Source organism: Engystomops pustulosus, chromosome 5 (genome assembly GCF_040894005.1).
Source record: "Engystomops pustulosus chromosome 5, aEngPut4.maternal, whole genome shotgun sequence".
NCBI lineage: Eukaryota > Metazoa > Chordata > Amphibia > Anura > Leptodactylidae > Engystomops > Engystomops pustulosus.
Genome location: NC_092415.1, coordinates 48212140 through 48237450, shown reverse-complemented (window position 1 = coordinate 48237450; position 25311 = coordinate 48212140). Strand labels below are relative to the sequence as shown.

General features: G+C 40.0%; 1 protein-coding gene and 1 long non-coding RNA gene across 2 annotated transcripts in view; one reads left to right on the top strand and one right to left on the bottom strand.

Annotated features, from left to right (window-relative positions):
• The window catches only part of XKR4 (XK related 4), a 185748-nt gene extending 182807 nt beyond the window's left edge, over positions 1 to 2941 (top strand). Inside the window, exon 3 of the mRNA XM_072151896.1 lies at positions 753 to 2941. Within this exon, the coding sequence (XP_072007997.1) occupies positions 753 to 1699 (947 nt within the window). The 3' untranslated portion in view covers positions 1700 to 2941. The remainder of the gene's footprint in view (positions 1 to 752) is intronic.
• LOC140132748 (uncharacterized) overlaps positions 1 to 25311 on the bottom strand; it is a 54823-nt gene that overhangs the window by 22671 nt on the left and 6841 nt on the right. The gene's annotated exons all lie outside the window — the stretch shown is intronic.

The following is a 25311-nucleotide window of genomic DNA, read 5'->3' as shown; positions in this document are numbered from 1 at the left end:
AACACTTTAACAAGTTTAACTTTAATAACACAACAATTTTATTTTATTTTTCATCCCAGCTTTCCAATAGCATATGTACTATTTGCATGGCTCTAAGACCAAGTGAACACAAATGTAATGGGGATTGTTTGTGTGCATAGACGATTATGGCATCCGGTCACGTTGCGGTGAGCACATATTGTTGCACATTTACTATGGGTCAATGTACCGCGATTCCGTCGGGTTTTCACAAATATTTCTGTTTTGCGCCGAATTGCCCCAGGTTTTTGGCGCAAGTGATCGGATTGTGGCGCATCGGCACCGGCTTGCACGCGACAGAAATCGTGGGCGTGGCTGTCGGACAGCCCGACGGATTCGGAAAAACCACGGAATTTAAAAAACAAAATGTTTTGCAAGATTAGCACTCACATACACCAGGAAGAAGAAGGTGAACTCCGGCGGACCTCAGCGGGGGAAGCGACAGATGCAGGATATTGGAAGCACGACTTTAGTGAATCGCGCCGGACCGAAACCTTGTTGGACAATGCACCGCGGGATCGCAACAGGACTGGGTAAGTAAGTAAATGTGCCCCGATGTCTCAACGCACGGCCAGTGTGCACATAAAAATACATGAAAAAAGGACATTTATATATTTTGCCTTAGTCACTGCCACTATTCTTTTTATGGAGAGGGGAGGAGTGAGGAGTACTTACCCCTCCTATATTCAGCATTTCCCTATTTCTAAACTATATCTTTTTTGTTCATATTTCAGGTCTCACTGCTGCCGCCTCCCTTGTATCCTTGGCTTGGGCCCTTGCATCTTACCAAAAGGCATTACGGGATTCGAGAGATGACAAGAAACCCATCAGCTACATGGCTGTTATCATTCAGTTTTGCTGGCATTTCTTCACCATTGCCGCTAGAGTCATAACATTTGCTCTTTTTGCCTCAGTTTTCCAACTCTATTTTGGAATATTCATTGTCCTTCACTGGTGCATCATGACCTTCTGGATTGTGCATTGTGAAACAGAATTCTGTATAACTAAATGGGAGGAGATTGTGTTTGACATGGTGGTTGGAATAATCTATATATTTAGCTGGTTTAACGTAAAGGAAGGAAGGACACGGTGCAGGCTGTTCATTTATTACTTTGTCATCCTTCTGGAGAACACTGCCTTGAGTACCCTGTGGTACATATACAAGGCCCCTCAAATCCTGGATGCATTTGCTATCCCAGCACTGTGTGTAGTGTTTAGCAGCTTTTTAACTGGTATTGTTTTTATGCTTATGTACTATGCCTTCTTTCATCCGAATGGACCTAGATTTGGGCAGTCACCAAGCTGTGCTTGTGAGGACCCTGTAACTGCCTTTCCCTTACCCCCTGAAGTGGCTTCAAGCACTCTAAGATCAATGTCTAATAACCGGAGTGTTGCCAGTGATCGAGATCAAAAATTTTCCGAAAGAGACGGCTGCATGCCAGTTTTTCAGGTGAGGCCAACAGCCCCTTCAACTCCATCCTCAAGGCCTCCAAGGATTGAAGAATCTGTTATTAAAATTGACCTGTTTAGAAACAGGTATCCAGCTTGGGAAAGACATGTGTTGGATAGAAGTCTACGCAAGGCAATTTTAGCTTTTGAATGTTCACCTTCTCCTCCTCGACTGCAGTATAAGGATGATGCACTTATTCAGGAACGTCTGGAATATGAAACAACGTTGTAACATCGACAAATAAAAAAGTTGACGACAAACATTGAGGACTTTAAAAAGCTGCAACCTTAAAAGGAAAAATAAAACTTGACAGCTCTTTGGTGGCTAAGTGTAAACTGCATAAGCTCTACCAGAACTGATCTACAAGCCATGGCTAATGACGTCATGGAAACCATTTTAAATGGCTATTCATCATGATTATCATTCTATTAATATTAGAAGTGAAAAAAATTTGCTGACGGTCCACTCCCTGAAAGCTGAACTGGTGAAACTATATGTAAAGGGAACGTAAGAACCAGGGGCAGTAAATCTAGGTAGTGTAGGCAATGTGTTGTCTAGTACTGTGTCAAGTAACCCTCATATAGGTACCATAAATGTCTTAAGAATTGTAATGTCAACAACATGTCTAAGTGTAAAAACCTCGAAAAAGTTATCAAGTGGCAACAGGCAACCTCTGTGCTTCAGGTCTCCACACTTCAAAGTTAAATGTGGAAATAGTTAAGCCTAAAGTACATAATAGATGCCCCTCCTACGTTCTGCTTTCTACAGGAAGTGCAATAACCAAAATTGTTTGCAAATGCCCACATTTAACTATTGTACAACTCTAAGGGCTCAAGAGCATTGTCAAACACATGGCCCTGGGTCGTAAATCATAACGGCTTTGTCTATTAACTATATAGTTGATCAGGTGTACCGGCAAAAGTGCTGAACGGCAACGTGTTTGCTTGACTGGTCACTGTGTGAAGGTACTCTATAAAAAGATGCTGAAAACACTGGAACCATAGGAAAGGAGACATAAATGATGATAATCATGATGATATACCCAGTCGGCAAAAAAAAAAAGTGATGTGTAGACTAAATGTGTAAAATGTTAGTGGAACTTTCTTTGGTGAAAAAAAGCAATTAGTCCATTGTACTATACGGGGGATCAGATTCAGGACTCTGAATGCATGGCTCCGCGTGATTTATGCAGGTATGATAACGAAACAAAAATGAACTGAAGCCGTACCCTCCTAGTGCCAAACATTACATAGTGTATATGATTGCTCTTGTTGCCTGATGAACACAGAACATGTGGCATGATGAGCCATCCAAGAGTATGAAGCCAGAAGGTGTATATCAGTTCTCCACATGTACAGACAGTTCACCTTTTATATATATAACCAAGTAAAATGATGACTTTTAGAGGATTCTGGGTCGTCTACTAGTAAGTATACACAGTGCGGTAGAATAAATTACATTTGTGGAAGATCATACTGGTCCTAGTCAAGACTTGTGTCCATGTTAATATAGAACCACAAGAAAACTATTGTAAGTCAGTGGCTTGTTGCTTGGCCTACACAGAAAAAAAAGTATATTCCAATGGTGCTTTCAGTCAAAAGTCATAGGACAAGATGCAATTTCATAGTAAAAGCCAAGAGTTTCATATTTGTACTGGTTTATTCAAGGTATTTTTTATAGGGTTTCCATGTCGCCCTACAATCTACATTCATCGACCAATGCAGGTTGATAGAACATAAATCTAGTCTAATTCCTCGGATTCTTCAGATTTTATACTCGGTGCATTGAGAATGATTATATTGACCCATAGCTATACAAGTCTACAGACGGCATATATTAATAGAATAATGCTGATCTTTTATCTTTAACCGTTCATTCTTTGAAAGCACAAACTGACTGAAAGCATTGACATAACAGTATACAACAATATTAACATAAAATACATCATTCACATTCTTACAGTATTCACCAAAAGGTGCTATACCTTAAACCGGTTAGGAGGTCTATGTGATGTTTTTGTCAACTCATATCTTTCGACTATTAAAATGATGAAATGGTCGAATGTCTTATTAGATAGCATTGTTCAGTGTATCCATGATAAAAACATCCAAAAATACTGCTGCTGAAGTACATTTACCGGGTTATTCAAGTAATAGTAGACTAATGGATACCGGAGATTTCCAATAGTTGGTTTACCACCAGCTAAATCGGTAAAGTTTCTTAGGATCGGTCAATAGGTTGGGAAATTTTCACACACACTTTTTTATATTCAAATCTAATGGGTTAATTCCTTCTCTGAAATGTATGACATATTTACAGGGGTCCTACCGTTGAGCTAGGTTACAATAGCCTGACTTTCACTTTGTGAATTCATGCCACTGTCTATTCAAATCAATGAGAGCATTAAAAATTTCCCGCTCAGCTATCTTCGGCTTAACTTCTGTAGCAAAGTGGCCATCTCTTTATTTTGCCACAAGGGTGGCATTATTGGATTCCTTTCCAAGGGAAGATATGTGAATATCCTGGCAATAAGTCATAGATGCATGAGATAGGAATACTTTTTTAAGAAGTCTTAACATCAGAGCATGAAGGGCTAGACAAGGGAAATAAGAGTAGACCACATTTTGATGTGAACCACCAGAACAAGTGGAAGATAACCAAATATATTGGTCTAAAGTTAACCGAAATGTTGATTGTCATCCAGAGCGATTGTTCATCAGGTGAAGTTTAACAATAAGGGAAAATTTTATCCAACCAATGAAAGACTGGATACATCTTAAAAGAAGTCAACATTTTTGCCAGATATTCGCGAGTCCTCGAAACAATATTTCTGTGAAACAACTGAACAACTATAATGGAATAATATGTGTATGGCTGCATCAGCGTAATGATTGTTCACCAGACAATAATTCATTCCATGGTTGTTCAACCATCAGCCTACTTCTGTCCTAGGAAATTGTAGACCTCCTTGACCTGGAAATCCATAAGATGTCTAAGCCTGCAGCAAATCCAAATGATTCTCAATGCAATGATTCAGCACCAAGTTGGTCTATTCATGTTCTATGTTTCTTTCATCAAAGCCTTTTATATTAAATGGTAAATTATTGTTAAAATCTAATGTAAATCACTTTCTAAATACTGTAATTGATTAGACGTCACAGAACAGTAAAGTTAATAAATTGTGACCTGTATATTGGGGGTTCATGAAGAAACAGTGTGTGACATTAGTTGTATCTCACATTTTGGTTTACGGAAACCCCACTGTATAAACTTTCCCTGGTACCTTCCCGATTCATAACCCAACCACACAAAACCTCTGTATCTGTAAATAGTCACATACATTTTATGGGAAATGACTACTATTTTTTTTATTTAGAAAAGATTTCTTCTTTTTTAATTACAGTTAATATTTAACAAGCATCAATATTAAGGTATCTTTGTACAGTTCAGTAAAACCCTAACATAATAGGTTATATTTAATTTTGAGATACATTGAGCCAGAGGATATCATCAAATCATAAACTTGTTGGTATGGTTTATCTCCAGTTATGACTTGAGTGATGCGGGTGGAATTTTTATAGGCAACTCCCCTGTATTTTACTTTCTAGTCCCCCAAACATCTCACCATAAAGCTCCAGCTATGTAAAATCAAACACCTAAAGTCCTTAGCAGTGAGTCATGGCATTAATAATACCCACTTTTGTGTGATTGACATGATTGAGAATGCCCTTCATCAGAGGTACCATATCTGAAATATTGTGCTTCACTCTTTTCTTCTTCCCAGCTATATAGAGTAGCATGAGATTATAGACATTTTCTCTTGAAGTGATACCTTCTTTGCCAGTCAATCTCACGACAATGGGTATGATATAAGTTCACTCAGTGGGCAGATTTCTCAGGGCTTGTATGCCAGTTTTCTGCCCTGAAATATTTACCCTTAAACCAACTCCACGCCCTGTGAGTATGAAGGGATCCGTGCCAGGTGAGGGAGAGGGCCAGTGCGAGGCATTACTATCCCACGTCTATGCACTACCTATAGCTGGTGCAGGCTATAGCACAATTATAAGCCAGGCAGGACCTGGCATAGAATTGACCAGTAGTGCAGCCGGCTGCTGGATTTATCAGGAGCCTCCTGATTGATGTGGTTGGAGGGGTGAGGTTTAATTGTGAGTCGGCATATGATAAACCCCCCTCCCCCCTTCAAGTTGTGGATCCTCCCCGATCACTAGTTGGTGTAGTTATTATATTCAATTAAAGTGTTTATTTACACTAATCCTTGATTTTAATAAGAATACTCAGAATACACAGAAACTGGAGGATTGCAGCATAAAATACAGGTAACAAGTTCCCATTAAAGTGATTGACCACTTTATAACAAAAAGACCTAAATGATTACAAATAGGCAAAATGTTTCTTACTAAAGATATTTGACCTTTTCTTTTAATGAAGCCTATTCTGCTATGAATCACCACTGGTCATGATGAAAACACTGGAGGCAAACAAGGATTAATAAATAAAGCTTCATTGTAGATCATTGCAGCCTGGGGGTAAATTTCAGTTAATTACCACACAGAGATCTTCTCCAGAGGTCACAGTAGGCAAAGACTTTTTTTCTATGTGTCAAAAACTAGTAAAATGTCCAGAAGCAAAATAAAAGTGTATATAAACGCTGTACCCTGATAATCTAACCACATTGTCAGCACACAGCATATCACTGCACTAGAGGGATCATGAAGTGTTTGCTTAGAGAGTCCCTGTCCACACTCTGGAATCTTACACTAAGCATCATTGAGTAATAGGAGAAACAGCAATAAAACTCAGTAAAATTGTAAAGTAAGGGGGTACAAAATTAGCTTTAGTGTGTAAACATTAGTAGAGGATTGAAATTTGAGAACTTTCTTTCATTTTCAACATCCGTTAAGTTGTGAACTGTTGCTATTGAAGCCCTTTCCCAGAAACTAAAGCCTGCAGATTCTGATACGACCTCATAGAAGAATAAAGATGGTTAAGTACAACTCATTCTTGGCTTCCTTCTACATAAAGGTTTTGGTGGGAGATGATGAGCCTCCAGTGTTTACATCGTTACCAGGGTGGTGACCATCCAGCGTCCACGCGATAATAACAGTAACACCACTTTAGTAAGTAAAATATCGCAAATTTTAAGCCCTTTTTACTGAAAAGTGTCCAGCTCAATAAAGGTCTAAATTTTCCATAGTGGGGCAGATTTAATATTTGGGTCTAAAAGTTAGACTAGACAATGGCACCACATTTTTAGACACATAAGTCTTATGCTGATAAGTCTGTCATGATAGTCCCACTTTACGGTTCTTACTTCTTCACCACCATGTACACCACAAAAATGCACCAAAATTTTGTCATAATGACCTTATTTTTGTGACGTTCAGGTCGTCCAGGTCTTAAAAGAGTCTAAAACACTTAATAAAAGTGTCGCAAGGCATTTTGACACAATATAAAACAGATTATGCTGTAACTTGATTAAAGGAAACCTGTAATGCGCATCCCCCACCTGTTTCAGAGGTGCAACGCCCATCTGCTACATAAGTGTAGCATGGGAGCAACACTAGCTGACCGTACCAGAGCTGAGAATTGCTCCCACGCTCCACTAACGTGGCACGTGGGTGGCTAGGGATGCGTAGGGCAGGCGTAAAGAGCACAGGATCACTCTACTATGATAAGCATAGCAACATTGCCAATAGGGGGACAGAGTGGGGAGTAAAAGCAGTTATGGGAAGGTGGAGGGGAACTTGACTGCATCGTTGAGCTCTTCCTCCTCCTCCTTGACTTTCTCTTAGGAAGGAGAGGGGACGAGTCACTGAGTTTTTGAGAATCTTGCTGTAACGTTTGTTAAAATATCATATTTTGCAAACTTTGTAACTTCTAAACAAGGTATTGTTTGAGACTCTGGAGTCGTAGCGGAGGTGACAGGTTCCCTTTAATAAATATTCCCGATTGTGTTCATAGATTTACTAGCTGTGATTTAAAGTATGTTCAGACCACATTCACAAAAATTAAAAAATGTTATCAGCATGCATGCCACTTCCAGTACTAGTATTGGCTCTAAGGTTCAGAAATCAATGGAGATAGGTCGATTACGATCATTGTACGATGATAATTATGGAGTCCAAAAACCTTATTTGGGAGTTGATCTTATTTTAGTGGAGTTACACCCATTTTTATCCCAAAATTAAAAGAAAAAAAAAAAGAACCAAAGATTATTTTCCAAGGTGAATTTGATTTAAATGTTTTTCAATTCATGTGCTGTCTCTGGTTATAAAGTATCTTTATAGGATAATCCGTCATATGTTGCCACCTGTCACAAAACAAAAAAATAAGTACGCTGATATTGGAAACAAATTACACATACGAATAAGCATGCCAAGGAAATAAATTGTGAATTTTTGACTCATAGGAAAATGGTGAAATATATTTGTGCGTACGTGTGTGTGTGTGCAAATCAATGCAAACTTTGGTGCTGTAAAAAATTTACTTTACTTCGAAAAAAAAAAAATCTTTTGTTATAAAATTATTTATCATCGGTAAAGTTAATAAGGTAAAAATGTAAGTTATCAAGTTGATTGAAAAATATAGTTGGCTTTTCACCAGTGTCACTATTTTCATGTTTCATTCTTTTTTTCATTGCAGTAATGGAACACATTACCAAGTGGGATGACAGTATTCATTAGCTCTTCATCATTACCTAAGATCTGAACATTAGTTGTGCTTTACCGAGTCGTTGCTAAAATTAATTTTCCGTAGAGAAACATTGGCAAAGGAAATGATAGAGCTAGCGTGAAAGAGTCTCCATTCGCATGTATACCGTGCCTATTACAGAGGAAATACAAACATCTTAAGGGAATGAATGATCTAATCCTAAATTTAAAAAGTTCCTTTAACAAAAATATGACAAAAAAATACTAATGCTTCCAGTATCATGGAAAACCCCCAGAGGGGCGGTGCTATACCTGCTTCACCCAATGAGAGGCCACCTCTAACATGGGACTTCACCACTGTTTACCAGGGAAATTTTACTTCTGGTTTTGTCTCCTGGTCCAAGGAGGCCACTGATTGGATTAAGTTGGTCCCAAACCCCCTGACCCCCTTCAGGAATTACAGGCATAGAAACCAAAAGTCCACAGGATGTAAACTGCTATGTGAAAACCCTATGCAATATTCTTTCAAACAATTTAAAGGGAACCTGCCAGAAGAAATTGACCTAATGAACCACTGCCCCTATGTTGCCAAGCAGCTGAACGTCTTTCAGATTGTGTATAATTCAAGTCGCATCATGCAGAAAATCCTCTTTGAAGTAAGATGTAAATTGGTTGTATAAATTCATAGACGTGGAGATTTTAACACTGTAGTCAAACTCTTTCTTCCTCAGAAAGTCCCTTTCACTGTAATTGATGGTCCCTCAGACACAAACCAGAACTCCTGTCTGATGCACAATGTCAATCACAGAGGAGGAGGTGTTCAGAGCTCCCCACCTTGACTTTAGTGTTACACTCTCCGCCTCCTTTACTTTATACAACCAATTTGAACTCACTTCAATGTTGATTTTCTGGATGATGCCACCACACTGGACCATGATAGAAACGAAAACTAAAAGATGATAATACACTGGTAGTGGTTTAATAGACAAATTACTAATGACAGGTTTCCTGAAGGTTGTGCACGATCAGAATACATAAATTGTGCTTGTGAAAAAACCATCACATTAATCTACAGGCCGTGTCTGGCATTGCAAGTCAGTTCTGTCAACCCAAGTATGGATAAGCAAAATATGAACCATAATCGTCACATGTAGCACTAGTTCTTATAAGTCAACCTTTATTGCCAAAATACGTTGAACACCAATAACAGTGAATAGGCTGCTATGTAAGAAGATGATGCCAGGAAGGTAATTATAGTACTGACCTGTAACACACTGAGCTGTCTGCTGTGAGATCTGAATCATCATCAAGTAAACTAGCATGCATGATGATAACATCCCTGCTGTCACTTACCCCCCCATAAACTTAAGGGAAACCTACCACTGCTTGAATGATGAAATCATGCGAGCACACCAGCCTGTAGGCTATTTAATCCTGATGCTGGCAGATACTTTGGTTAGGCCCTGCGATCTTTAGTTTAGCTAAAAAAAAACTATTAGCCAACATATGTAAATTAGCCCTCTGGTGCTACCCCTACGTCACCAGCCGTCTGTCGATGCCTTTCAATTGTTAATAATTCAGGCCTCCGTCTTTCTACCCGCCCTCCTTCAGGTGCCGGGAGCCGAGACGTCACCAAGCTCTTGGCACTTATCGCGCATGCTCCGATACTAACTCTCGCACAGCCGGACGTTTTTTTTAGCTGAACTAAAGATCCCCATGTCTAACCAAAGTATCTGCCGGCATCAGGATTAAATAGCCTACAGGGTGGTGTGCTTGCATGATTTCATCATTCGAGCAGTGGTGGGTTTCCTTTAATGGCCAATATATATCATTGTGCCTGCGGCTCTTTGCACCAGAAAAAGAGTCTTTTGAGCTTGCACATTTATTAAGTGTTTGCGTCAATTTTGCGTCACGGTTGCACTTTGTCCGACACTTTAGGAAACCTTGCACATAAAGGGGCCTGGTGGTGCTAAGTATCAGTTTATACCCCATTTATTACTGACGTGCGGCACAATTCTGTCCAAACAGCATGAAGCAAAGTGCCCCACGAAAAAAAAAGGTGCAACTGTGTCACATCCTGAAAACAGACCAGATTTACTAAGAGCATATGCCACTACTGGATTATCTGGCGCAAACTGTACATTAGTGCGGTAAAGGACACTAAGGCACCAGTTTTCATATATTTGGGGCCACTATTTCAGAGCGATGGAGCAGCAATAACTCTCTACTTGAGCAAAACGTCATAGGTTTGCACATATTTAAAGTGACAAAAGAGGCAAATTGATAAAAAAAAATCTCCCATTCTCCTATAGTTCATGTATTTAGTTATACCTCATAGAGCAGTGGTGGCGAACCTATGGCACGGGTGCCAGAGGCGGCACTCTGAGCACTTTCTGTTGGCACATGGGCTGTCGTCCGAGCACGCCAGACAAGACTCAAAGAAAGAGGGGGAATGAGTAGATAGGGCTGAATTATCATTGGAGGGGCTCCTGCTGGCCACACGATTCTCTGTGTACAGAGGGTCACTGGAAAGAAGCTAAAATTATAAAAATTTTCCATCTTTCTGTATCTTACTGTGTTGGTGTCCTCAGGAGGCCAATATGATTTTGGTTGGCATCTCGCAATAAATAAGGGGGGTATTGGGTTGCAGTCTGGGCACTCGGCCGCTAAAAGGATCACCATCACTGCCATAGAGCATGTGATTAGACAGCCTATGGATGCACCACACAGGACCCACCCATGGACCATACCATCTAACTGTGCACAGAGCCATTAAATTCCCATAGGAAAGTTAATACCGGTAGTTTAAATACTACTTTTATGTACACTCTTACATACACTTGTGCACATAGTCCTTGAAAAGATTCCCCCATATTTTCCATTGGGAACAACTTTTCTGCTATGTACAATTTTGTTGATTTGTAAGGTAACTGTGGCCGCACTGCAATTACACATTTTGGGAGACAGAATATTGCAGATGCTTACTAATATTTTTTACTTCACATGAAGGACTTCTGTATGTATCAGAACGTTAATCCCTGGCAGGATTGCACAAGTTGATAATGCATATGAATAAGTAAAAATAATATATATGTGTGACTGTAGGTTTGATGTAGACATTGCCCTTCTTATATTCAAGTTGGACCTTCTACACCATCTGCAAGATTTTTCATGTCACTTCAAGGTAATATCAACTTTCAACCCAGTTGAAGTATTAACACTTCTATTTTTGTATACATTCTTACTTTGCAACATTTTTCCTCACTTGTCTAAGCCCTTTAAGCAACACTGAATATATTTTAATAATGTTTATTAAGTGTTCCCATATTCCTTGGGAAATGGTGATCCCATCATATGCCTATCTACCAGTCTCTCTCCAGTCTTCTCAATAATGCAATAAAGGAAACCTACCATGAGGAATCTACCATCAGATGTAAGAGTGCAATGCAAGCTCTGCGCGTCAAAAGCAAGCGCAGAAAACACGCGTGAAAAACGCAAGTGTGAAAGGGGCCTTACTGCTTGAATTGCTGTGTTGGCACTTTGCAAAAAAATATGCAGGTTTTGGGTTGCAGTTTGGGCACTCGACCTCTAAAAGGTTCGCCATCACTGCCCTAGGGTTAAAGTACCCTAGGGAGTCTGAAAAATAGTAAAAATAGAAATAAAAAAAAATTATAATAAAAAAACCTAAAAATTCAAATCAACCCCCTTTCCCTAGAACTGATATAAATATAAATAAACAGTAAAAATCATAAACACATTAGGTATCGCCGCGTTCGAAAATGCCCGATCTATTAAAATATGATAACGGTTTTTCACTGCGTTTAACCCTGTAACGGAAAATCGCGCCCAAAGTCAAAAATGGCACTTTTTTGCCATTTTAAAAAAAATCAAAAATTCTATAAAAAGTGATCAAAAGGTCGTACAGTCCTAAAAATTGTAAACGTCATCAAAATCTGCAAAAACCGGCATCACCCACAGCTCCATACACCAAAGTATGAAAAAGTTATTAGCGCCAGAAGATGGCAAAATCCCCCAAAAAAATCTTGTATAGGAGGTTTAAATTTTTTTAAATGTATGAAAACATTATAAAACCTATACAAATTTGGTATCCCCGTAATCATACCGACCCAAAGAATAAAGTAGACATGTCATTTGGTGTGCACAGTGAAATCTGTAAAATCCAAGCCCACAAGAATACGGCACAAATGCGTTTTTTAACCAATTTCACTGCATTTTGAATTTTTTTCCCGCTTCCCCGTACACGGCATGGAATATTAAATACCACCATTTTGAAGTGTAATTTGTTACGCAGAAAATAAGCCATCACACAGCTCTGTACATGGAAAAATAAAAAAGTTACAGATTTTTAATGTGGAGAGTGAAAAATGAAAAAACAAAAACGATGATTGGTTTGCAGCTCCAGAGCATATGTAGGATATCCACATTTTTCTCCTTACATTTACGGCATTCTATCTATTTCCCTTTTTTATATTAGCTGATCATCCTTGGGCTACAGTACAGTCTATAGATTATCTTGATTTGTATCAGCTTAAAAGATTCTGGTAGTCCATCCAATTCTATATTATTGTAGATACTATCCCATTGTGCTTCACCTAGTGCACCTATCTCACTCACCCACTTAAACTTACTATCATGTTCATTTTCATTCCTAGTGAGCCAATACTGTCCTTTATAGAATATCTGTTCCTCACAAGATTTTACTATCTGCTCTTCTCACAACCATCTCTGGAACTTCTCAAGTGCATTACTCTTTCTCTGGGAAATAAATTAGCAAATAATTTTCCAGGGTGGCGTAAAGAAATCTTTGTCTCAAAACTACCAAAAAAGGTAGTCACCTTAACATCACCTCATCATGCATAAATGTAAGATACGGTAATCACCAAACCATAAGTTACTGACTCCCAACTATGGACAACACTGTTTCAACTTGTTTGCAACTTCTCAGCACAGTGTAGTGAACAGGTTTGGCTGAGATAAGAGACAGTGGACATGTCAGGGATGAAAGCCAAGCCTGTTCTCAACACTGCACTGAGGAGATACAAGCACAATTATTTGCATATTTAATTCCCAGAGTCCCCAGTGCACCATACATGTTTGTTTTTCTTGACCTTAAATGAATCAGACAAGTCCCGGTCTTCGAAACCTTCAAACGTAGCCTGAAAACTCATCCTGGTCTTCTAATACACACAATAACCGCAGAGCTATGTTCCCTCATCTAGAGTCTCATTCTATCCCTCCTCACAGTCATGGTCCTCATTCCACTTGTGCCAGTTCAGTCTAGTTTTTACTCTTATTTGTACTTGTTTGTATGTTCAAATGTTTAGCACCATTGAAATAAATAGTACTCTATAAATAATAAAAATCTATAATAATAAAAATAAACAGATTAATAAAGAGAATATTAAAATACCACATCCTAGATCTCAATAAATGAAATATTTCAGTTACAGTTTTTTATTCACTATATAGTGGAATGCATTGAGAACAATAAAACATAAAAATGATAAATGAAAGTCAAAATTAATATCCCATTAGGTCTGGGTTTGGAATTATATTAAAAATGAAAGGGAAAAATGAAAATCTGGGCTCATCCAAATTTCAGTGGAAATGTCTCAAGACAAGGGAATGGGCAATCTCCTGATGAGCAGACAGATGGTCTCCTCCCAGACCTGGATTAAAGCATCAGTCAACTCCTAGACAGTCTGTGGCGCAAAGTGGTGTAAAGTGGTACTTGATTGGATTCACATCTGGGAAATGAGCTGGTTAATCCATAGCATCAGTGCCTTCATCATGCAGGAAATGTTGACACAGTACAGCCAAGTCATTGCCATGGGGTCTCCCAATGGGGCAGATGTATTATCGTATATGCGCCAAAAAAAGTGTTGGGAACTCACTTTTTTAGGTGCAAAAGTGTTGCAGATCATTTATAATGCGTTTGCACCCGGAAAGATCAGATGTTTTCGACTATACCGACTTGTCTGTCTCTTTTTGGCGCAAGTGGACGTGGCCAATATTTTCCACAGCATCCGCCACATTTATGTTGAGTTTGTCGACTTTTTTAGGTGCAATTTTTGGCGCAGAACAGACCAGGAAAAAAATGGTCTGAAATCAAAAGAAAAACAGGCGCAGCCCATATAATATTTTGGCACACGGGATTGGATTTTGGCGCAATTGGGCCGTCTTCCATGCAACACAAATCGGGGGGAGGGGCGTCGGACAATCTGACGGATTCGGACAAACCACGGGATTTAACTTAAAAATTGTTTCGCAAGCCATGCACTTGCATACACCGGGAAGAAGAAAATGAACTCCGGCGGAACTTATCGGGGAAGCGACACATACAGGATATCGGGCGCACAATCTTCATGAATCACAGCAGAGTTAATCCTCGTCGGACAGTCCGGATTGGGGATCCCGCAGGGACCGGGTAAGTAAATGTTTCCCATTGTGTCGTGGCTGCACTATTCTTCATGCCACACAAATTTCTGCACTAAGGGGGTGTTCTGGTGCACAGTTGGGTTGTGCGCCAGATTTATCATAAAAAGTCAGACAGAATGGGGCACATTTACTTACCCGGTCCTGTCGCGATTACTAGAGCTTCATAGGTTGCCACTCTTCTATGAAGGCATCACGGTGGATGTAAGACATTTTCCTTTTGAGGGCGCCCCACAGATGCTCAGCATGGTTGAGGTCTGAAGACATGCTTGCCCTGCACCTTTACCAACAGTTTTAGTGAGGCAGTGGTCGTCTTGGCTGTGTGTTTGGCCTCATGATCATGTTGGTTTACTGTAACGTGGCCCAGTTGCTGAAGGGAGGATGGTCAAAATCTTCTTTAGCATCTCTCAGTACATATTGGCATTTATGGTTCCCTCAATAAACTGAGGCTCCATACATCCAGCAGCACTCATGCAACCCCAAACCACAACACTCTCACCATCATGCTTGACTGTAGGCAAGACACACTTGTCTTTGTACTCCTCACTTAGTGTCCTCCACACATGCTTGACATAATATGGGTAGCATCCGCCTCTTCAATGCAGCAGATGATTTTAGGTACTAGATATCTATGGTATGGAGTAGAGATAAGTGGACCTTACATTTGCCTTCAGGGTTCAGGTTTGGCCACACAACTGAGACATTGGCCAGGGACACCCCTGGTCACTCATAGTCATGATTAGTTGCTAGGAGCTCCTATCATCCTCTCTTCTTCAATCCTTATGTGCTTTTCACTCTGAGGTCTCTGTTGAGTCTTGCACAGGAAGGTGTCAGATTACAAAGAAGGAACCAGCAAATCATTATGAGAGCAGTGAGTCACAGCAGGTAGGTCTCCAGCCAGCAGCACAGAGAGAACTGCAAACTAGAGATACAGACTAAAGACAAGATAACAAGTGATCAAATGGCCAGACACAGTGTTATTCTTCATGTTTACACACATTGGACTACTGATTCCTACATAGTGGATGAAAGGTGAGAAGCGGTAGCTTTAATAATTAGGTAATTCCCAATTTACGGTGTTCAATATTTTGTTTGTACTTGCTACATGAAATCCAAAATATTGCAGGACTCTGGGATGCGGTGGGACATTTTATACATGAGAGAGACTGAATTGTAGAGGAAAGTCATAGCCCCTTTGTATTGTGGCGATAATATGAATAACAAAGTAATCTTTTGTATTTGAAAGCAGAATAGAAGACTCTGTAGATAGGAACATTTATCCGCTCCATTATTCCTATTATTATTTTAACTATTGTCATTTATGGCTATAATACCAAACATGTCCCGCTTTACAGCTAAAGTGCTTAGAAGTATTTCCATAATACTCCAACACTAAAGCTTTACATATCCCAATGATATTATGTTTCCCTATTTCATTGTTATAAGCACAATGTATCGTCTTTAGGTGGCTTGGAGAATAGGCAGCCGAGTGGCTCATTTGAACCATTGGACGCGACCTGACAGTAATACCTCAATAAGCTATTCCTTCTTCGTTCAGTGCTAAAAACAGTGCCTGGAAGTGATCACAAAGCAAATCCGCAGATTAGCAGTCTCAACACTGTAATTACTAATTCAATAGTACAACGAGAGAGAATGTGGGTGGAATCGTAAAAAAACACAATGAGCCAGTTAATTTTGCTCATTGTTGCAATTAGGATAGCTCACACGAAGCCTCCTCTCTCAGCAGAAGGCTAAATGGAATAAATTGCATACAACCAACTACACATCCGTAATATTTTTACAAGAGCCACCTTACAGCCACCAAAATCTCTAATGTCACTGGTTGCTACTGTCCATAAATTGGATACACCTTATGTCAGATAATAAATATCAAGATCTTATTTTTTTATATTACTAAGTAACATAGAACACTTCTTTACATTACTTCAAAGCTTCTGATGTGCAGACATGGCTCAGAGTACTCTTCTCTGGACTATACGGTAAAGTTACCGCAAGTGGAAAACCTATAGCTTTTATGATGTTTAAGAACCACATTTCAATAGTGTCATAAATAATTGCTACAGTGATCATGCAGGGATGTTGAATTTAAATTATGGCGAAAGGTGGATTTAATCATTTTTATTTCTTTTTATTAGACCTCCAGCACACAAACCTGTGCACTTTGCTGATCGTAAGCAGGGGAATGTGATCCCATTCTTGCTGCCCATTTGACATTGGTGGGTGAGCAGCTCTCCCACTGCCAATAGAAAATTACAGGCCGGGCAACAAAGACGGACAAAAATAGGACAAACTTGTCAGGCACCAGGGGTAGTGAACCCAGTGAACCAAGTCGACGACTGAACCAAGCCGATGATGTAAGCCGACATGTGGAGTCTAAGTGGCACCCGGTTTTCGAAAAGCACGTTGGACTTGCCGCGGCGTGGTACTGCCAGGTCTCTCCACAGGTACGACTTTTTCTGTGGTGGCGGCCAAAGCAAAGTGCAGAATCGTGACACAGAGACAGAGTCGTAGACAGGCAGCACAGGAGCAAAGTCAGGAACAGAAGCGAGGTCACAACAGGAAATCACTATAAACGCAGAGGACATAGGGCACCAGCTTTCTCTAAGGCACAAGGCACGCAGATGCAGCAGTGAAGAGGCTGGCTATTTAGCAGGTCAGTGGCTGGCAGGCGCCAATTAGCAGCGCACTGGCCCTTTTCTATTTTTCAGAGCCACCCTAGCAGGAGGGGATGCGCCCACCAAGCCGCAGGAGACGCCGCTGGAGCGCGGAGGGGTAAGTGAGGTAGCCGGCACGGATTTAGATCTTTATGGAGCAAGTATGGAGGAAGATCTGAAATGCATATGGCAATGCTTATACCCCTAATATATCCAACATTGTATTCAGAATTTCCTCCATTTCATTTTCATTTTTTTCATTTCATGTGACAAAAAGTGAATAGGTGATGTTTAACAATAAAATATAAAAAATTCTGTTATTTTAATTTATTTCAGTTTAAAAGAATTGTTCTGCTAGATAAGACAACATCACAATATAAAATGTGCAGTAAAATGCACACAATTCTATCCTCCCCCACATCCCGCAAGAAACTACATTAGACATAATGGTAAGTGAAAGAAGAATCTAATTGCAGCTCGAGAAGGAACGAACCGGGCCTCAGCTGCTCTCATTCATATTTCTCCATCTCTGTGGCAGGAAAGTAATATGGCTTTAAATATTAATACATTAATAGCTAATAAATATGTAGATACGGATGTTTACGTGACCTACTTCTATTGGAAGTTTTTACTTATGCTGTGAGTATTACAAATACTGATCCATTTTACTATTGGATAAATTACAGCACATTCCCGGAATATTAAATATGCAACAAAACAAACAGGATAGTCGCGTTTAAGCGAGCAAAATATTTCGTTTACGAAGAAAAATACTTTGCATAAAACTGACTATTAAAAAACTACTGGAAGGCGAGAAAGGAGATGCAGACTTACAGTAGACGTGTGGCTTTTTTTATCTCCATTTCTGTGTAATATTGTTCTTATGAGCCACTTTCTTCTCTCATTTCACTAGAATTCTTCATTTTATCTCTACGAGGAAGAACCTCAAAGGATATGATTTTGGGTAGGAAGCAGTATATGTTTACGATGCTTAATAAGAATATTTTATGTATATGCTCTGCAGCCCAATATCCCATTGCTTTAGGCTGATACCTTCATCGATTCCTCTAAGGCAGAGGAGTCATTTGAAGCTTTTTATGCCGGAACCCACAATGTTAATATATCAAACTGTCAGGATATATAAAGGCAAACATTGCATTACATCCTTAGGCTCTTGGCCAGGAGGTTGAACCAACTGCTTTTTGCAACCTGGATATTGAAATCTGGAAGCTTTGAGCACACATCATCACATGCAATTATCTGTTCTGAAGCCATTAGATAAATGGACCCTCCGAGCGCTCAGTAAAGTTGTTAGGCAGTCCGCTCGCCTTATTCCAGACGTGCACTGCAGGTTATATGGAGCGCCAATTAAAGGCAAATATAAATGTTTTGCTCAGGGGAGTCCTTCAAACTATTGCAATTGGATTAATCAGACGAATTCCCAAACAGGTAAATATGTGAAATGTAATAGGCAGATAGACAAGATAGATGGTTCTGCAGGACGCGTCATCATGCTGAGGATAACATACTGGCTCACTTTCAGGTTATTTACACAGCAAATTGATGAACAATGAAGTAATGTAGCTAACACAAGACATTAATGCTACAGGACTTCATCACTGAAATGAAGCCTGAAGAAATGAAGGGGGTCTTACATGAAGACATCCTGCTGGGATTTGCAGCAGTTGCAGATGTCAGATGCAACATGTTTGCCCTGTGTGATACCAGCTTACTGGTAGGTCACTCCATAATATGGCATCTGATGAAGGATGCTGAAACTTAGAGGGGGAAACCATAAAAGAATTGTGTACAAATGTATGCATTAGGCCAAATAATACACTGATCAGGGGGGTCAAAAGATCCAGAGCCCATGCCGCAGATCTTTAGGCCGAAGCCTTAGATGTTCCCCTGTCCGGCTGCTCTTGTAATAGAGGATGAAGCTGTGAGCCCAGATTTCCTCCTGAGTGTTCAGGAGACACAGTGATGGCACTACACCACGTTCCCTGCTTAGGACAGCTGCCCTGTGGTGTGGTACAGTGATGTCACTGCAACCGTCCTGCACACCGAGAAGTAGAGGCGACGGAAAGACAAGTCAGAGGTCAGTACTGCTGTTTAGTTTTATTTTGTGGGGCTGTGGGGGTTGTGAGGACATAAGTTACTGGGGGATATCACTTACTAGGGCTGTGGGGACAATATATACTGGGGGATGTGGGGGATATTATATACTGGAGCTGTGGAGGATATTATATACTGGGGGCTTTGAGGAACATTATATACTGTAGCTCTGGGGGATATTATATACTGGAGCTGTGGGGGACATTATATACTGGAGCTGTGGGGGACATTATATACTGGAGCTGTGGGGGACATTATATACTGGAGGCTTTGAGGGACATTATATACTGGAGCTGTGGGGGACATTATATACTGGAGGCTTTGAGGGACGTTATATACTGTAGCTGTGGGGGATATTATATACTGGAGGCTTTGAGGGACGTTATATACTGTAGCTGTGGGGGATATTATATACTGGAGGCTTTGAGGGACATTATATACTGTAGTTGTGGGGACAATATATACTGGAGGCTTTGAGGGACGTTATATACTGGAGCTGTGGGGGACATTATATACTGGAGGCTTTGAGGGACGTTATATACTAGAGCTGTGGGGGACATTATATACTGGAGCTGTGGGGGACATTATATACTGGAGCTGTGGGGGACATTATATACTGGAGGCTTTGAGGGACATTATATACTGGAGCTGTGGGGGACATTATATACTGGAGGCTTTGAGGGACGTTATATACTGTAGCTGTGGGGGATATTATATACTGGAGGCTTTGAGGGACGTTATATACTGTAGCTGTGGGGGATATTATATACTGGAGGCTTTGAGGGACATTATATACTGTAGTTGTGGGGACAATATATACTGGAGGCTTTGAGGGACGTTATATACTGGAGCTGTGGGGGACATTATATACTGGAGGCTTTGAGGGACGTTATATACTAGAGCTGTGGGGGACATTATATACTGGAGCTGTGGGGGACATTATATACTGGAGCTGTGGGGGACATTATATACTGGAGGCTTTGAGGGACGTTATATACTGTAGCTGTGGGGGATATTATATACTGGAGCTGTGGGGGACATTATATACTGGAGCTGTGGGGGACATTATATACTGGAGCTGTGGGGGACATTATATACTGGAGCTGTGGGGGATATTATATACTGGAGGCTTTGAGGGACATTATATACTGTAGTTGTGGGGGACATTATATACTGGAGGCTTTGAGGGACGTTATATACTGGAGCTGTGGGGGACATTATATACTGGAGGCTTTGAGGGACATTATATACTGTAGTTGTGGGGGATATTATATACTGGGGGCTTTGAGGGATATTATATACTGGGGGCTTTGAGGGACATTATATTCTAGAGCTGTGGGGGACATTATATACTGGAGGCTTTGTGGGACATTATATACTGTAGCTGTGGAGGATATTATATACTGGGGGCTTTGAGGGACATTATATACTGGGGGCTTGGGGGACATTATATACTAGAGCTGTGGGGGACATTATATACTGGGGGCTGTGGGCAACATTACTTACGGGGGCTGTAGGGGGCATTATATACTGGGGCTTGTGGGAGACATTACTTATTTAGTGTAGGGACACTATTCGGTATGGGGTTATTTTTAAATGTGGGCGAATTATTCAGTGGGGAGGTCATTATTTATTGTGGGTATTATTAGCATTATTCAGTGCTAAAAAAAAGAAGAGCAGACCCTGCCAGAGGGGGCACACAGCAGTTTGTCTGTGTGCTAGGTTTACAATTCTTCATCCTGCTGGTGGATGTCCTTTAAAGAGGACCTTTCACCACCCCAGACTTCCCAAACTGAATATACCATAAAGCAGGCTCTAGCATACTGATTCTGGGGCATTTGGAATTTTCTTTCTAGCCCCCAATCAGTGTCGGATGGTGACAGATAAGAGACTCCTTTGTATTGGGGTGAGCGCACGCCAAGCAGCGGCTGCACACTCCCGGTATCATGTGTCTGCAGTGCCGGGTGCGCTTTACATTTGAAGACAGCGTGATCTCGCGAGATCATACTTTGTTCCGTGTGCTGCCAGGGACAAGCAGCTGCGCGCACTCGGCACTCGCACTGCAGACACATGATGCCGGGAGCGCGCAGCCGCATTTAAGCATTTTCAAAAACACCTTCAAAAAAATAAAGCTAGTATTTATTATAAAAAATGTTTTTTTTGTGTGTCTAAAATAAGGAAAATAAATAGTAAATCTTAGTAAAGAGTAAAAAGGCTTGGCATGAGCAGTTGTTAAAAGATAGGCACAACTATAAAATGCTTAGTACTTTCAAGGAATTCTGCCTCCACCCTTTATTTTAAAGAGATAGTTGAAAATGCGCAAAAATTGTATTTGTTTGTACAAAATACAGCTTGTACATGTGAGTGCTTGAAATTTAGAATTGGTTGTCATGTTCCTATATACTGAACAGGTATATTGTATGTTGTACTATGTAAAAAAAAAATAGACAGGTCAAAGTTATTACAATGTTTCGTGCTAAGCCTTGAGAGTAAGACATGGAATTGATGAGCCGTGAAAGTCCCACACATAAATGTACATCTCTATATAACGTGTAGGCATCGGATTTTCATATCCCCTGCCAGTTCTAATGATTACATTTCGCTTTATGCATTTTGCTTGGGAAACATCTTGTTTTTGTCAAGCTCTGCTCAGAATGATGTGAATGTAATTAATTTGGCTGGCATTTTAATCTTGCAAACCGGTGGTGACTTTTATAGTCGAAATCCACTCCTATGATGCTGACGTTAATCAGATACAGTTCTGAACTGAATTCTCTAGTTCTGTAGAGGTAAAATCATGACAATGACTGGAGACTCCATGAGGGCTACTTTCTGCTTTTCTACAAATAATATAGATTTTTTTTAACAATAGTAGTAGTTAGTGCTGTAGTCAAGACAGAGAAAAAGGGACAGGTCCTGACCTGTCCTGTAGCCTACTTGCCTTCACAGCATTAACCCGCATAGAGAAACTGGACAGAAGTCTCTACTATGATGTGCACCAACAGATGACAAATAACAGATGGAGACAGACAGGAAGATAAATGGGACAAAACCAACATGGTAGTGAGGTACAGAATTGTATGGTAAAGAATAGTCAATAAGCAAATCAAGGATCAGAATACCAGGAATAGTAAAATAGAGGGAATAGAACCACAAGTAAAAAGACACCTATATAACCAGCACCTGAGTGAGGTGAGCAGCAGGTGTACAGTGGGTATAAAAAGTATTCAGACCCCTTTAAATTTTTAACTTTTTGTTTCATTGCAGCCAATTAGTAAGATCAAAAAAGTAATTTCTTTGCTCATTAATTTACGCTCTGCACCCATCTTGACAGAAAAAAAAACAGAAATATAGATTTATTAAACAAGAAAAACTGATATATATATATATATATATATATATATATATATATCACGTATAACCCATATACTATCCTATTCCTTCTGGTACTCATTGAGATGGTTCTACTCCTTTATTGGAGTCCAGCTGTGTTTAATTAAACTGTTTGGACTTGATTAGGAAAGGCCTGTTTATATAAGCAGCTCACAGTGCATGTCAGAGCAAAGGAGAATCATGAGGTCTAAGGAACTGCCCAAGGAATAGTAATAATGTTAATAATGCTGCGTTTTGCCTGATGCATACCAGCATGGTCTAAAAATGTGCATTTAATATTATCATGTAGCAGTAGGTAGGCCCCCAGAATCTATTTCACTAGTGGGTCCTAGGTCCCCTAGTCTGGCCCTGCTAATACTCAGCTCCAAGATGTGCAACTAGAATCCTCTGTCTACAGCAAAGAAAGAAACCTGGGTTAAAAAAAGTCGAATAGTGATTTGAACAGCAGGAATTCTGACAGCTATGTTTTCGTTTACTGGGCAGTAGTCTTCTACAACCTACTAAAAGCTAGGACTAATTGTCAAATCTTAGCAATTTAATTTGCTTGGGTCTTTTATAAACGACTGAATAGCTTTTAGCGTCAAGTAAAATTATTGATCTATCACATGTCTCTAGGATGCAAAGATTTACCCAGCTGTTTATAAGGCTTTTTCTGGTTTCTTCAAGTCACTTGCTGACAGAGTCATCTGAATGAGCCTAATCTATCATGTAGACACTGTCAATGTTGTCTTAGATGAGCTGTCCACATTCAGAACACTGGAGCTTATAAAGGCTATGATTTATCCCAAGGCTGTCAATCACTGACATAGTAAATTACACTAATTAGGAAAACCAAATCCTGAGATCTGAAATAAATAAAAGTTTTAGTGATTTCATTTTATTATATTACAAACACCAGGTATCATGCACGTACAATCATTAAGGCTTTGTAGCTGAACCTGAAACACACAGTTTGTTAGTAAGTCTTGTGTCACCAGTGTTTATCAATTACCAATTCCAGTCTCTGATACTCAGCTTTAAAGGGGTTTTCCCACAAACCAAGTTAGGCCCTATCCACAAGATAACATTTTTTATTCCAGGTGGTGAACCACTTAACTGAAAGATAGCGGAGAAATTAAAAAAAAAAAAACTTTTTTGCCATTTTGAAATACATAACATTTTTAAATAAAAAGTGATCAAAACATCACCACATCCCACACAAATGACACCTTACACCAAAGTATGAAAAAGTTATTAGCGTCAGAATATGGGGAAACACAGAAAACTTTTTGGGACGAAAGGTTTTAATTTTTAAAAGCTATCAAAACATAGTAAAACCCATATAAATTTGGTATTTCAGTGATCATACCGGCCCAAAGAATAAAGGGGAGGTGTCATTTGTACACATGGCAAAAGCAAAGTCCACAAGAATATGACACAAATATCAATTTATCAATTTCACTGTATTTAGAATTGTTCTAAATTCATTGTTTTAGAACAGGGAACATTCAAAACTCTCACTCTGAAGTGCAATTTGTAATGCAAAAAACAAGCCTTTATGCAACTCCGTACAATATATGTGGGAAAAAATAAGTTACAGATTTTTGAAGGTGGGGAGCAAAAAAAGGAAATAGAAAAACTAAAAAAAACGCTTCATTGTTAAGGGGTTAAAGATTTTTTTAATGAAAAATTAAATTTTCCTTCACCTCTTTGTCCAAATTAAATTATAATAAATTATTTAAGCTTTTGTGTCACCCCCTCATCCTCATAGACTGTAAACTCTTGTGTCTCCCCCCCTTGTGTCTCCCCCGCACCCTCATAGACTGTAAGCTCTTGTGTCACTCCCTCATCCTCATAGTCTATAAGCTCTTGTGTCTCCTCCTCATCCTCATAGACTGTAAGCTCTTGTGTCTCCTCCTCATCCTCATAGACTGTAAGCTCTTGTGACTCCTCCTCATCTTCATAGACTGTAAGCTCTTGTGTCAGCCCCTCATCCGCATAGACTGTAAGCTCTTGTGTCTCCTCCTCATCCTCATAGACTGTAAGCTCTTGTGTCACTCCCTCATCCCCATAGACTGTAAGCTCTTGTGTGAGCCCCTCATCCTCATAGACTGTAAACTCTTGTGTCTCCCCCGCACCCTCATAGACTGTAAGCTCTTGTGTCACACCCTCATCCTCATAGACTGTAAGCTCTTGTGTCACCTCCTCATCCTCATAGACTGTAAGCTCTTGTGTCACTCCCTCATCCTCATAGACTGTAAGCTCTTGTGTCTCCCCCTCATCCTCATAGACTGTAAGGTCTTGTGTCACCCCCTCATCCTCATAGACTGTAAGCTCTTGTGTCAGCCCCTCATCCTCATAGACTGTAAACTCTTGTGTCTCCCCCGCACCCTCATAGACTGTAAGCTCTTGTGTCACCCCCTCATCCTCATAGACTGTAAGCTTTTGTGTCAGCCCCTCATCCTTATAGACTGTAAACTCTTGTGTCTCCCCCGCACCCTCATAGACTGTAAGCTCTTGTGTCACACCCTCATCCCCATAGTCTGTAAGATCT